The sequence below is a fragment of the Crassostrea angulata genome, chromosome 2, assembly GCF_025612915.1.
Source record: "Crassostrea angulata isolate pt1a10 chromosome 2, ASM2561291v2, whole genome shotgun sequence".
Taxonomy (NCBI): domain Eukaryota; kingdom Metazoa; phylum Mollusca; class Bivalvia; order Ostreida; family Ostreidae; genus Magallana; species Magallana angulata.
The window spans coordinates 21,078,822-21,092,490 of NC_069112.1; the positions used below are offsets into that span (position 1 = coordinate 21,078,822).

General features: G+C 38.7%; 1 protein-coding gene across 8 annotated transcripts in view; it reads left to right on the top strand.

The window, feature by feature from the left end:
* Positions 1-13,669, top strand: part of LOC128171268 (multiple epidermal growth factor-like domains protein 6) — a 32,498-nt gene that overhangs the window by 4,569 nt on the left and 14,260 nt on the right. For 2 of the 8 annotated variants that reach the window (XM_052837034.1, XM_052837027.1), the window contains exons 2-7: positions 1,294-6,534; positions 6,816-7,706; positions 7,826-8,995; positions 9,690-9,816; positions 10,017-10,066; positions 10,329-10,460. In XM_052837034.1, the coding sequence (XP_052692994.1) occupies positions 1,294-6,534; positions 6,816-7,706; positions 7,826-8,995; positions 9,690-9,816; positions 10,017-10,066; positions 10,329-10,460 (7,611 nt within the window). Of the gene's footprint in view, positions 1-1,293; positions 6,535-6,815; positions 7,707-7,825; positions 8,996-9,689; positions 9,817-10,016; positions 10,067-10,328; positions 10,461-11,246; positions 11,292-11,940; positions 11,989-12,384; positions 12,410-13,669 lie in introns of all 8 variants that reach the window. The other 6 variants (XM_052837029.1, XM_052837030.1, XM_052837032.1 and 3 more) reach the window with 6 other exon arrangements.

Consider the following 13,669-nt stretch of genomic DNA (forward strand, 5'->3'; position numbering starts at 1 on the left):
TAAAGTTGCATTAATACCTGAAGTTTTTTTTTAGTACAACTTAAGCAAATATTTCACGAACCGGCTCAGCTGAATAAAAATGATTCAGAATCAATAAAAAAATAAAATATGCCCATTTATTTTGATAGCACTGGCACAAAACGGTTTGGGGTGGGGAGGGATGGGGGATCGCAACCCCTCGGTGCTTTCCGACTGTGCGCGAAAACAATTGACACCAAGTGTTATGATCCATACCAAAAAAAAAAATCCCGCCGCTCTCCTTCAATAAGTATAGTGCACACCCAACATGTGTGGTATGTGTGTGTAAACGTATGTACATGTAAGAGGGTGGTGTTTATCATGAAATCTTAAATATTACTAATATCATTTTTTTTATCCAATTTTTACTGCCTTGTAACAGTGAAGAGGCTATTTCGGTTAACAATTCTATATGTCTATATTCAGGTGAAAGTTTTTCTTACAAGTGGGATGCGATATTGCTGCCTCCCCATGAATAAATGATTATTTAAAGTTTCAAAATGTTACAGATTATTACCTAAACATTTTATGACATGATTTTAATACATTATGGAAAATAATAAATACATGAACAAATTGAGAAATTGAATGTCAAGCATTTTTTTATCCGGATGATAATTGGCACATCCAGTTTTAAACCTGTTTAAATTTGTATCGTCCACTTATTTTCGGAATGTTGGAACATTGTCACGATCGACGATCGATGAGGTATACGTTGCATGCGTTGCATTGTACAATCTTGAATAGATAAATCTGTGGCACACTACACATTGTGCAATGAAATCTAAAGAAGAAAAATAACCTTTGATAGAACGCCTTTTGCACTTACTTTTGCATTTTATTCAGTTGCAACCCCCTCCAAACACCCACAAAACTATTCAAAAAAAATCTTATCAGTATTTTCCATGAACAGCATTTTGAAAGAACAAAGCAAGACTAGAGTTCAATAACACGAAATAGTATGGTTACTCCTATATGTGGAGCCTAAATAATTCGGTACATATACACATTCTCTTTACAAGCTTCCTCGAATTAACTATTATCAAGTACCCACCACCGACCCCAAACAAACACCAACAAACAAACAACCCCCCCCCCCAAAAAAAAAAAAAAGACAAAAGACAAAAAAGACTTAACTATTATCCTAAATCACTTAACTATATTAAGTGCTTCCTTGAATTGTTTAAAGAACTTAAAAAAAAACGAGCATATAAAATTCCATTAATTTTTTTCTAGATGTTTTGTTTTGTTTGAAACCTTTTTTGTTTTATACAGGTCAGTGCAACATTCCGAATTGTGACAGTTGTTCGTCCAGCGACTTGACGTGTGCCCGATGTGTCAGTGGTTACTACCCATACTTCGCCACGTGCACGGCTTGTAGCAAGGGATGTGTTAATGTAACATCCGGGCCCACATGTGATGCAACTTCCGGGATATGTGCCAGAGGATGCACGCCTGGATGGGTCGGTGAAAAGTGTGATAGATGTGACAGCAACTATTATAAGGCGGGAGACACGTGCTACAAGTGTAGTGATCACTGCGTGAGTTCATGCGACGGGACGACTGGAAGCTGTTTTGGTGGATGTCGGGAAGGGTACTGGGGAACTCGCTGCGAGAACACGTGTAGTCCGTTTTGCCAAGGAAACGCGTGTTTTTACACCAACGGCACGTGCATAAACGGATGTATCAATGGATTTTACGGTCTTCCGTGCGAGACGCCATGTGGAGCTTGCCCCTGTGACAGAACGCAGGGCACCTGCGTTGGTTCATGCACAGTTGGATTTTACGGAGAACAGTGCGACAAACGATGTCAAGCGAGCTGTTTCGATAACAGGTGCGAACGAGTAAGTGGACGTTGTACTTCCGACTGCCCCACTGGCTTCTACGGTGATTTCTGTTCAAAGAACTGTAGTACGGGCTGCGACGGAGCGTGTAACCGAGATACTGGGACCTGCTCCACCGGTTGTAAACGGGGCTTTTACGGCGACACCTGTGTAAATCAGTGCAACCCAAACTGTCAAAATGGATACTGTGGCCGATTCGACGGAAACTGTCAGGGGCTATGTGTTGATGGATTTTACGGTGATCAGTGCGCTAAGCGGTGTCCAAGCACCTGTTCCGGAAACTGCGACCAAACGACGGGATCCTGCTCGGGTGAGTGTCAGGCCGGACGGTATGGGGAATTCTGTGAAAAGTTCTGTACAGTAGGTTGCTCTTCAGGCACATGTGATAGAAACACTGGCTTATGCCTATCTTCCTGTGTATCTGGACTGTACGGGGCATTCTGTAACCAATCATGTGTAAACTGCGATTCGGTCGGTTGTGATAAGTTATCGGGGGTATGTCGCGGGCAGTGTGATCCAGGTTATTTCGGTAGCATGTGTAACAAAGTCTGCTCTTCCTTTTGTCTTGATTTATCTTGTCAAAAGAATAATGGAGATTGTCTTGGGGAATGTAAGGTCGGATACTATGGGTCTAACTGTTCACAAAGGTGTAGTGAGAATTGCAACAATTCAATCTGTTCTAAAACATCTGGAGATTGTTTGAGTTGTGCCATGGGTTTGTATTATGGTCCGAAATGTCAAACTCCATGTGGAGTGTGCGATCACGAAGGTTGCAATTCTGAAACAGGAGCTTGTCTTGGATCATGTGAACCTGGTTATTATGGGGACAAATGTAAAGGGTTGTGTAATTCAAATTGTGAATATGAAGCTTGCGACCGCACAACTGCAAAATGTCTTGGGTGTGAAACAGGTTTTCATGGTTATAACTGCACAATGGTTTGCAGTACAGATTGCCCTATACGACAATGCGACCAAGATAAGGGATATTGTTCCCAAAATTGCTCCATTGGTCGATGGGGTCAAACTTGCGAGAATGAATGTAGTACGAATTGCTTTGAAAACAAATGTGATCGCAGCACTGGCGATTGTTTTGCTTGCGATGACGGTTTCTACGGTCCGAAGTGTCAGCAGTCCTGCAGTCCACAATGCGCTTCTGGAACATGTGAACGCAGCTTAGGGGGTTGTATCGGTGGATGCAAGGTCGGCTACTTCGATTTCAAATGCAATTCACCTTGTGTTATATATTGCATTGGTTCTTGCAACCAGACGACTGCCTTTTGCAACAATCCATGTCCGCCTGGAAGATACGGGGACTACTGTTCACTGGTTTGTCCAAAAACATGCGCGGGAACAAATAACACCTGCGAGAGATCAACGGGGGTCTGTTCAATCGGATGCGATGTTGGATATTTTGGCAACAACTGTTTAATGGCTTGTCCTAATTGTGATAGTAGTGGATGTCACAGATCAAACGGGACGTGTGTTGCGTCATGTAAATTAGGTTATTATGGCCCCTCATGTAATCGTACTTGCAGTCCAACTTGCGATGCTTCAGGATGCGTGAAAGATAGCGGGTTTTGTCGGGGTAGCTGTAGGGTTGGTTATTTTGGAAGCTTTTGTGAAAACCAATGCAACACGAACTGCGACTCTGCTGGTTGCCACAGGACCTCTGGAGTGTGCCTTGGATCGTGTAAGCCTGGTTACTACAATCCGACCTGTTCCGGTGTTTGCAGCTCACATTGCAGAAACGGAACATGCGAACGTTTTAATGGAACATGCTCCGAGTGCGAAGTTGGTTACTATGGATCTTTTTGTAACTCAACTTGCAGTAAATGTGACAGCCAGGGATGTAACCAAGCCGAAGGGAAATGTTTTGGTAACTGTGAAATTGGGTTTTATGGAGACAAATGTGACAAGGTTTGTCCCAGCAATTGCATCACTGCATCATGCGAGAAGTCAAATGGATATTGTTCAGCATGTAAAGATGGATATTTCGGTATGAACTGCTCATCTACTTGTAATTCGTTTTGCATCAGCAATAAATGCAACCAGACTTCAGGATACTGTACGTTTGATTGTCCGAGTGGATATCGAGGTTTATTTTGCAATGAACAGTGTGATTCAGCATGCGCTGACAACACATGCAACCGATTCACGGGTGCCTGCGTTGGGAGTTGCGAGACCGGAAAATACGGAGAACTCTGTGAACAAATGTGTAATTCGAACTGTGGTGGAGGTACTTGTCTAAAGGACTCAGGGACGTGCATTGGGGGTTGTAAAGTAGGCTTTCATGGCCTAATGTGCAATGCTGTCTGTAGCGCTCAGTGTGCTTCCTCATGTGATCAAACAGCAGGTACCTGCGACGGGGCGTGTAAGGTGGGTCATTATGGAAGCTTTTGCGAAAGACCATGTAACACTTTCTGCAAAGGAGATGCGTGTGACAAAGTCACCGGAGCTTGCTCGAGTGGATGTGATCTGGGATACTATGGAACGTACTGTAATCAATCTTGCAGCAACTGTGATGCACAGGGCTGCAACGATCGAACTGGTAATTGTCTAGGACAATGTGACGTGGGTTTCTATGGCTCACAATGCAACTCTTCGTGCGCAACTACCTGTCTAGAAGCTTGTCAGAAAACAACTGGACTTTGCTCAGGTTGTCCAACTGGCTATTATGGAGATTATTGTCAGCAGCAATGTATGACTTGCGACAGTATGGGATGTTCTATTTCAGATGGTACGTGTCTGGGGTTTTGCAAAAACAACATGTACCACGATCAGTACTGTAGGTCCATATGTGGACAGAATTGCGAAAATGGAACTTGTAACAAGGAAACGGAATATTGTGATTCATGTGTGCAAGGTTTTTATGGTCCAAAGTGTACATTACGATGCAATGGGAATTGTCAGCAAAATTCATGTAGACGAAGTGATGGGTATTGTACATACCCCTGCTCAGAACGATATTACGGTCCAACCTGCACATCGATATGTAGCATTTACTGTAGCAACGGTTGCAATCGACAGACAGGCGTCTGCAATGCTTGCACAGCTGGTCGTCATGGCGACTTTTGTAATAATACATGCAGCAGTACTTGTGCATCCGGTATCTGTGAAAAACAGAATGGAAATTGTGTTGGTTCATGTGTCCCAAAATATTATGGCGATAAATGTACTTCTGAGTGTAGCACCTCCTGTGCAACTAGCTGTAACAGAACAACAGCATATTGTATTGGCGACTGCATACCTGGACACTATGGTAACTTTTGCGAAATGGACTGTAGCTTTGGATGTATTGGTCAAGTCTGCGCTAGAAGTAATGGGGTCTGCGGAAGTGGCTGCAAAGCTGGATACTGGGGTGTGTTCTGTAACAACACCTGTCAATCTTGTGACGCTAATGGATGCTTTCAGAATAACGGAACATGTGTATCCCAGTGCTTGCCTGGTTTCTACGGAGCAGACTGTACACGAAACTGTAGTTTAACATGCAAGGACAGCAGATGCGATCGCTCAACAGGTGCCTGTACTGAATGTAAGGATGGCTATTATGGAGAACGATGCAATTTCAATTGCAGCACTGGTTGTTTGAACAATGCTTGCACGCAGTATTCGGGGGTGTGTAAATCTAGTTGCAAACCCGGGTTTTATGGAACAAGCTGTAATAGGGTGTGTGTGGGTTGTAGCGAGTGTATTCAGAGTACTGGGGACTGTGCAAATTGTACTCAAGGTTTTTATGGAACAAACTGCCAATACGCATGCAGTTCTTTTTGCAAATTGTCCTCTGCTGAACAATTAATATGTGACAAAGACAGTGGAGCATGTGCATATCAATGCAGAGATGGATGGTGGGATGCAAAGTGCGACCAACCCTGCAATAATGCAGTAGGTTGTCAAAGTACCGCTTGTGACATCAATACCGGGCACTGCTTGACAACATGCAAGGATGAATACTTTGGAAATCGGTGTGAACAACGTTGCAGCGCAACATGTTCAGGTGGAAAATGTGAAAAAATTTCGGGTACTTGTTCTATTGGCTGCGATAACGGTTACTACGGACCAACGTGTTCTTTGACCTGTCCGCAAAACTGTTTAATCTGCGATTTTCAAACAGGAACTTGTATTTCCTGCTTAAAAGGTAAATACGGTAGCACTTGTCAATTTAACTGTAGCAGTACGTGCAGAGTTACTTCAGATAGCCAACAAACCTGTGAGAAATCATCAGGTAACTGCTTAAATGATTGTACCAATGGATACTTTGGTGATAGGTGTATACAGCCTTGTCCAGGTCGATGTGTGAGTGGCAGTTGCAACAGAGCAAACGGACAATGCGCCGGTGATTGTATGAACGGATATTATGGTCTCTTCTGTAACCAAAGTTGTGCAAACTGTTCTGAGGTCAGTGGTCAAAAAATGTGCCATCGTTCCACAGGAGTTTGCACCGACGGGTGTAAACTCGGATTCTTTAACGATCGCTGTTCGAAGCTTTGTTCATTTGATTGCCAATCATTTGCTTGCTCGGGTACCGAGAGAAACTGCACTTTGGGATGCATACAGGGTTTATTTGGATCCGATTGTACATCGAAGTGCAACCCAAACTGCGTCAACGATCTTTGCGAGAGGACCTCCGGGGAATGTACGGTTGGATGTCGATCAGGATTTTATGGAACGCTGTGTAAGTAGTTAAAATGGAAAGATAAATACTTCTCTTTTTATTTTTAGGCATCTGTGCTAAGACTTTAAGATAGATTGAACAATGCATACTTTAATGAACCCAATGAAGTTAAGTGTGGTTTAAAAAATATAAATACAATAAGAAATTTTTTATAAGTAATTAATAAAGAATCTTTATACTAAGGATATAAAAAATCCACAAGAAATAAATTACGAATGATCTATTTAAATATTTCATCAGTTTTATATTTCAGTTGTTTTATATCATATTTTGATTTTCAGGTGATCGAAGCTGTAAAACAGCAGGATGTGCTAGCGGAAGCTGTGATCGTCAAACAGGTGCTTGTCAGACAAGTTGTTTAGCAGGTTACTTTGGACCCTACTGCAACTCAACCTGTCCTCGATGTGATTACCTCAGTTGTGACAAGACAACAGGTGCCTGCATTGGGGACTGCAAGGCGGGTTTTTACGGATCAAACTGTGAACTAAAATGTAGTCAAAACTGCAATGGCTCAAGTTGCGACAGGTCCTCTGGCAGATGTACCAACGGTTGTTCAGCTGGATGGTATGGGGAGCAATGTAACCAGCAATGTCCGATTAATTGCAATCAAGGCTTTTGTAATCGTGTCTCGGGTAACTGCAACTCTTGCAATGATGGCCATTATGGAATAAAATGCGAATTGTTTTGCAGTACCAACTGCATAAATCCGTTTTGCAATTTTACAGATGGGACATGCGTTGACTGTGCTTCTGGTTGGTGGGGAAATGCTTGCAATGTAAGATGCCCTGATAACTGTGAAAATCTAATCTGTTCCCAGAACACTGGTAACTGCCTAACATGTAAACCTGGTTTTTACGGCACCGACTGTAGACTTACTTGTTCTGGGTGTGCATCATTCAATGGTGAGTCCAACTGCTTGCAATTAGATGGTACTTGCCTGAACAAATGTAACCCGGGATTTTATGGAAGTATGTGTACAGGAGTTTGCAACAATAAGTGCAAAAATAATATTTGCGTAAATTCAGCCACAAATTGTTCTGAAGGATGTAAGATTGGTTTCTATGGACAAGATTGTCAGTCCATATGTAGCGCCAACTGTATGAACTCAGAATGCAACAAAATTTCCGGCGCTTGTCTTCAAGGTTGCAAACCGAGATTCTTTGGTCAAACATGTAAGTATTATTACTGTCGGAATATCTGCTCTACTATAAAGCAAACATGATTCACTCACTATTCCTCCTAATGATGTTTACATAATCAAAATATATTTTATATTGTTTTCTTTCTTAAGGTAACCGTGCTTGTAACACCTCATGCTTGGATAATTTATGCAATTCTGTTGATGGACATTGTCTTGACTGTCCAGATCAGTACTATGGCCAATTTTGTGAATCGGAATGCCATGCTAATTGCCTTGGAGGTGTCTGCGATAAGAATGGGCGATGTGTCAGTTGTAAATCAGGATATTATGGAGAAATGTGTACCAAAGCTTGTGGAAACTGTACCAACTGTGACCGAACAACTGGATGCCAAGCGTGCCCTGTAGGAAAATGGGGAAACGCCTGTCAGTATAATTGCAATGCTAACTGCCAACTGAACCAGTGCAGCAAAGATGATGGGACGTGCAATTGTAAAATTGGTTTCTATGGAACTTCCTGTGATAAGCCTTGCAATAACTCTGGTAACTGTATTACACTTGCTTGTGAAAAGGTTACGGGCGATTGCAGCGGAAATTGTGTTGATGGTTGGTATGGTAGTAAATGTGGTATACATTGCCCAGATCATTGCAAAAACAAAGCATGCAATCGTCAGAATGCATTGTGTAGCTTTGGCTGTTCACCTGGTTATTATGGAGATCTATGTACATCGCAATGCCCCGTTGGTTGTTATGATTGCACTTCTGATACCTCCTGTTTGTCTTGTAAACCAAATCGTTACGGAACAAAATGTATTATGCAGTGCAGTGATAACTGCAAGCTGCCCACCGATGGGACAAGAGTGTGCGATACATCAACTGGAAAGTGTGTTCTTGGTTGTAGGGATGGATACTATGGCGAAAATTGCAATAAGAAGTGTTCTTCAAATTGTAATAACATTGCTTGCGAGAGAGACACGGGCAGGTGCATTGGAATATGTAAAGCGACCTTCTATGGCTTTTTCTGTAACGAATCGTGCAATGGGTGCGAAACTGTAGGGGGAAGTAGCTGCGAACAGCCAACTGGGCGATGTCTGCATGGTTGTGTTACAGGCTTTTATGGAACCTATTGCCGGGACCAGTGCAGTTCAAATTGCCAAAACCAGAAATGCGAAACATCTAGTGACAACTGCTTAGAAGGGTGCATCACTGGAAAGTATGGTTTCGATTGTAAACAAGAGTGCGACGCAAAATGTTTCGGTGGCAAATGCGCACGCTCGACTGGATCCTGTGAACTATGCCATAGTGGATTTGAGGGGCCAACATGTGAGTATGAACCATCTAGCGAGGTGTGTTTGGTGTGGCTTTTTAATCAATTCTGCAGTAGCAGTAAAAAGGAAAAGTGTGCAATTGATTACAAACTAGATTGTATATCCAGTAATTATTTTGCTTGATAATACACTGCGTTTGTGAAGATTTGCATTAGAAATCATCGTTATCTCATACACCTAACTCAATAAATACTTCCATACAGTGGTATTGTTGCTTTATTAATAAAACGTATGGAGCAGGGATGTTGATTTTTAGTAGTGTTGCATTTGTAGGGTATTGGTTTTTAGTTTTGTTGTATTTTGGGGTTGATGAAGTGTTTGGTTTTGTAGTTTACACATGCTATTGAAATGACGCTGATCGTATTATTGACGAAAACCCAAATGAGCAGATCTTCAACAGGTTTGACTATCTAAAAAAAATCAACGACAACAACGTTTTTAATATCAAAGCATTAACAAATATCTACTTAACATTTAAATAACTAAAACCGCTTCGTTTAAAACTATTTTTATTCTTTAGTCTTATTCTTCTCTTAAAAGCATAGCTTTTATAACTGTTAGGACCAATCTGGATAGCTACAGCTATGCTAACAGAACGTATTAAGAAGTAGAAAACTTTTTCTTCATAAGTATTGAGCTTTAATTTTTTTTTTCTTGTGCAAAATTAAAGCTTTATTTCATGATAACAGGCAGCCAAAGCCTGGTGTCTTCTGAGAACAACAACCTCCCACTGATTGTTGGGCTGTCGTCAGGCGGTGGATTCCTGCTGATCATCATCATCGTAACAGTCTTATGCATGCAACAACTACGATCAAGGTATTCATTTTTGCATACAAATCTGAGAAAAAATTAAATGTACAAAATAGCCACGTATATCATCAACCATATAAATATATCAAATCAAGAACGTTTTCTTTTTGTTAGGAATAACTTCATGTACATTTTTTTTTAAATGCATTTTTAATTTTACATATTGATAATGCTATCATAACGGGGTTTTATTATCATTTTTGTAGAAAACGTCTTGAAAGAGAGATAGCGGTAAAACACTTCCAAGAACAAAATGGTAATACATATTCATGAATATCGTTAATATTGTAAAATTGGAACAATAAGAAAATGCAATGGTTTGGAAGATTTACGAATGTTTAAAATATTTTCGACTTTCTAAGTAAATGTATGTGGAAAATACGTTTTGCAAAACTATATGAACCCCCTACATGTAATATCGATAATTTAAAACAAAATACTAAAACAGTATTGCCAAAATTTTTAAATATCATGTCTTCTGGAATTTGTTAATCGTGACACATTGTTTAAAATGATAGGATGGACATTTGATGACGAGAGATTGACAGCAAACCAGTTTGACAAAATGAGTGCTTTTAATGGCAGTATGCACGGCGGAAGCGTGCACGGAAGTATTCACGGAAGCCAGTTCCACGGCAGTCAATACCATGGTAAGTACTGTGGAATCGTAATTGTTCGTGGAAGACCAATGTTTGTGGCTTTCGTTGGTAGCCCTTGCCCACGAATTTACATCCACACGAAGCTATACACGATCATTTGTTTAATATTCATCAAAAGTATCCTGATTACACTACCATTTCCATCGAAATTACCTCCCCATGTACTAAGAGAATTTCGTTAACCACGAGCATTGTCACCCACAATTAAAAATGATTCCACAGCATGTTACAAATGTGCAGATCAATGCTGTATTTTGTAGAGGGAATGCAGTTATTTATCCTACCTGTGTTGATGGTTTGAATCATTTCATTTGTTTTTATTAGTTGCAACGTGAAATTATTAGAATTGGCATAATGTATATATAAACAATTTTTTTTTCGTTTTAGCATAACAATTTTTATCAAAATAAGATACATGAAAACGATAACACCAAAGTGGCTATGTAATGTTTTGTCAATACTTTGAAAGTCAAACTTCATAACAATTGCTAGTAATATATACCAAAATCCATTATACCTTTGTCACGTTCATACCATTGTTATCATCACTCATAGGGCAAATAGGTAAACTTGACTGGATGCTGAATTCAACTTAAAGATGTCATTTTTAAACAAATTTCTGGTTTTATCACAAGCATTTTCAAATGAGGAAGTTAAAATGCTCAAAAAGGAACAGGAGATAAATTGACAGCATAAAATACAAAAAACAATGACAAGATTAAGACTAAATCTTGTTACTATAATGGTATCATTATAAGTTTGTTTGGTCATATTTAGGCGACACGAGACATAGTGAAATAAACTATCCATATGAAGACGAAGGTGAGAATGTAGCGTGTGATTGTCTATGTATGTGTGTAGTAATAGAGAATTAGATGTTGATAACACAAGCTTTGGGGATTTTGAAAATCATGGTTTGGTTAAATCCGAATTGCAAGCTTACATCCTGAGTGAAGTTGCTTAATTTAATATACACGCCAAACTTTAATGTGTAGTGATGAAAAAAAATGTTGGATGGAAATTACATGTATGTGTCGTGTGAACTAAGAAGAATGAAAATATATAACTGGATGATGGTTGAATGTGGTCAATATACAGGTATACTGTATGGTATGCGGTGTTCAAGTTGCAAAAATTAACAAATTGTCTTAACGTATTAACGTGAAACAGGTAATGCATGATTTAACAAACTCTTTTATCAAATTTGAAATGGGGTAAATTATTAATATGCATGCCAATGTTTGGAAACTAATATAAATGACTTAACACTAAACGGCCAATTTACCCACAGTTCAATTTCAATTTGTAAATTTATCTATAACAGAACGATATTCTGAAATTTTAAGTGCGGTTTATTTAGGAAAATTGATGTTTCATCTAAAAGGAATTTAAATAGAGTATAAAAGGATTTAAAAAATAAAGAAATAGCGCTTCATTAGTTTTCTCATTCGTGTGGTTTCTTCCATTGAAGACGGAAATGACCAGTTCCGATCAAGAGGAGGTTCAACTTCCGGAAATGGTGAGCATGCGCTTTGCGTTATTTTGTCTGAGCTATGTTTTGGAAAACAAGGACGTGTGTCATGATTGCATTTTATAGCTGTAATGATTTTGTGTGTCGGAAACAAATCCCTAAAAACATGTCTAAATAATATTTAATATCAAACATAATTCGCATAAATTTACTCAGTGAAATATTATTAAGTATTTCCCATACATTTGTATGGTAATTTCTAATGAAAACCCAAAGTGGTTGTGTATTTTAATAAAAAAAACATTATTTTTTGTCATGGAAATCCAGATTGAATACATAGTTCGCATAAATTATTGCTGTGATTTTGGGATTTGAATTTTGATGCTCAGTTTGATACTGCTTATAATTTTGAACGAAACTGTCAACATTTTATGGTGTGTTTAGTAGTGTTTTTCCTGAAGAAGTAAAGGTACTGGTAAATGTTTTGAGCTAGACCAGGAAGGCAGACACTGATTTGGGAAATTTAATTTTTTTTTTCTTTCTTTACTTTTTCTTCTCGGACAGCTCAAAATGCTTGTGCATTGAGCTTTCAATGCATTCATTTTTTGAAACAAAATTTGACAATTTAAACTCTTGGTCATGTTTTGAAATACGGAAAAAAATACCTCCAAAACGACATGCGTTTGATTTAAAATGAACTTTTTTTCTCGATATAGTAATATCGATAACCAATGAACATAATTGTGTAACCTAACACAGTGTACATCTAAAATGTGTTTATTTATAACACATTTATATTGTTTTCATTTTGTTATCATAATCCTATTTTATCTTTATTTTCTTTTGGATAATTTCGATTGGTATAGAAAGGAACAATATATTGAAAATTGGCCTTCACTCAGTGTCCGTTCTTCTAAGTTCTATAAAATGCATATATCGTATAATAAATTACTTACTGTAGCAAAAAACGTTTTCTATTCAAGAGCATGAACACTAATTCTAAACTTGTTCAACTAAGATGAGATGAGTACTACATTTGCTTCTCTGAATCTCAATGACTTTTTATGATCTCCAATGAATAAAATACTTCATACTCAAGTTTTTCCTAAAAGAACATTGGGTGTATATGTATACATTATATGCATGTAACATGTTACAAGTTCGATCTTAAGCCACTCTCAATGCTTTTAGTCGGTAGCTAGAATAGGAACGATAGATTCGTAATACAAACTTTAGCTTGTGAAATAACTAAGATCAGATAAATAGTTGCTTACTCTGTTTCTGAAAAAAACTTTTGAAATTTCTCTCGGAAAAATGTCACTTTATCATTTCTCTCCTGTAGAACTTAAAGTAATGTCCTTCTACGAACGAAAGCTTTCTTATTTGCTTTTAGTGGTTAGTTAGAATAGACAGTGAAGCTATGAATACAATTCTTAAAGTTATCTACTGTGTGTTCAGGAATGTGATTACGAAATGGCTAAATAATTTTATGTTTGTATTTATGCACTGTATTTTGTGGCATAATTGACATCATTAAGGAATTTCAAAAAGTTAATTTTTAAATTGACTTTAAATAATAGATGGTATAATAACAATCTGACTTTTAATATTTGTGACAGATTTTCTAGCTGTGAGGTTGTGGTATTCGTGTGAAAAGAAAAAAAATTAGCACTGTTGTGGCCAAGCAAACCTTTCATTAACGACTTAAAATAAATATTCAGACACCGTT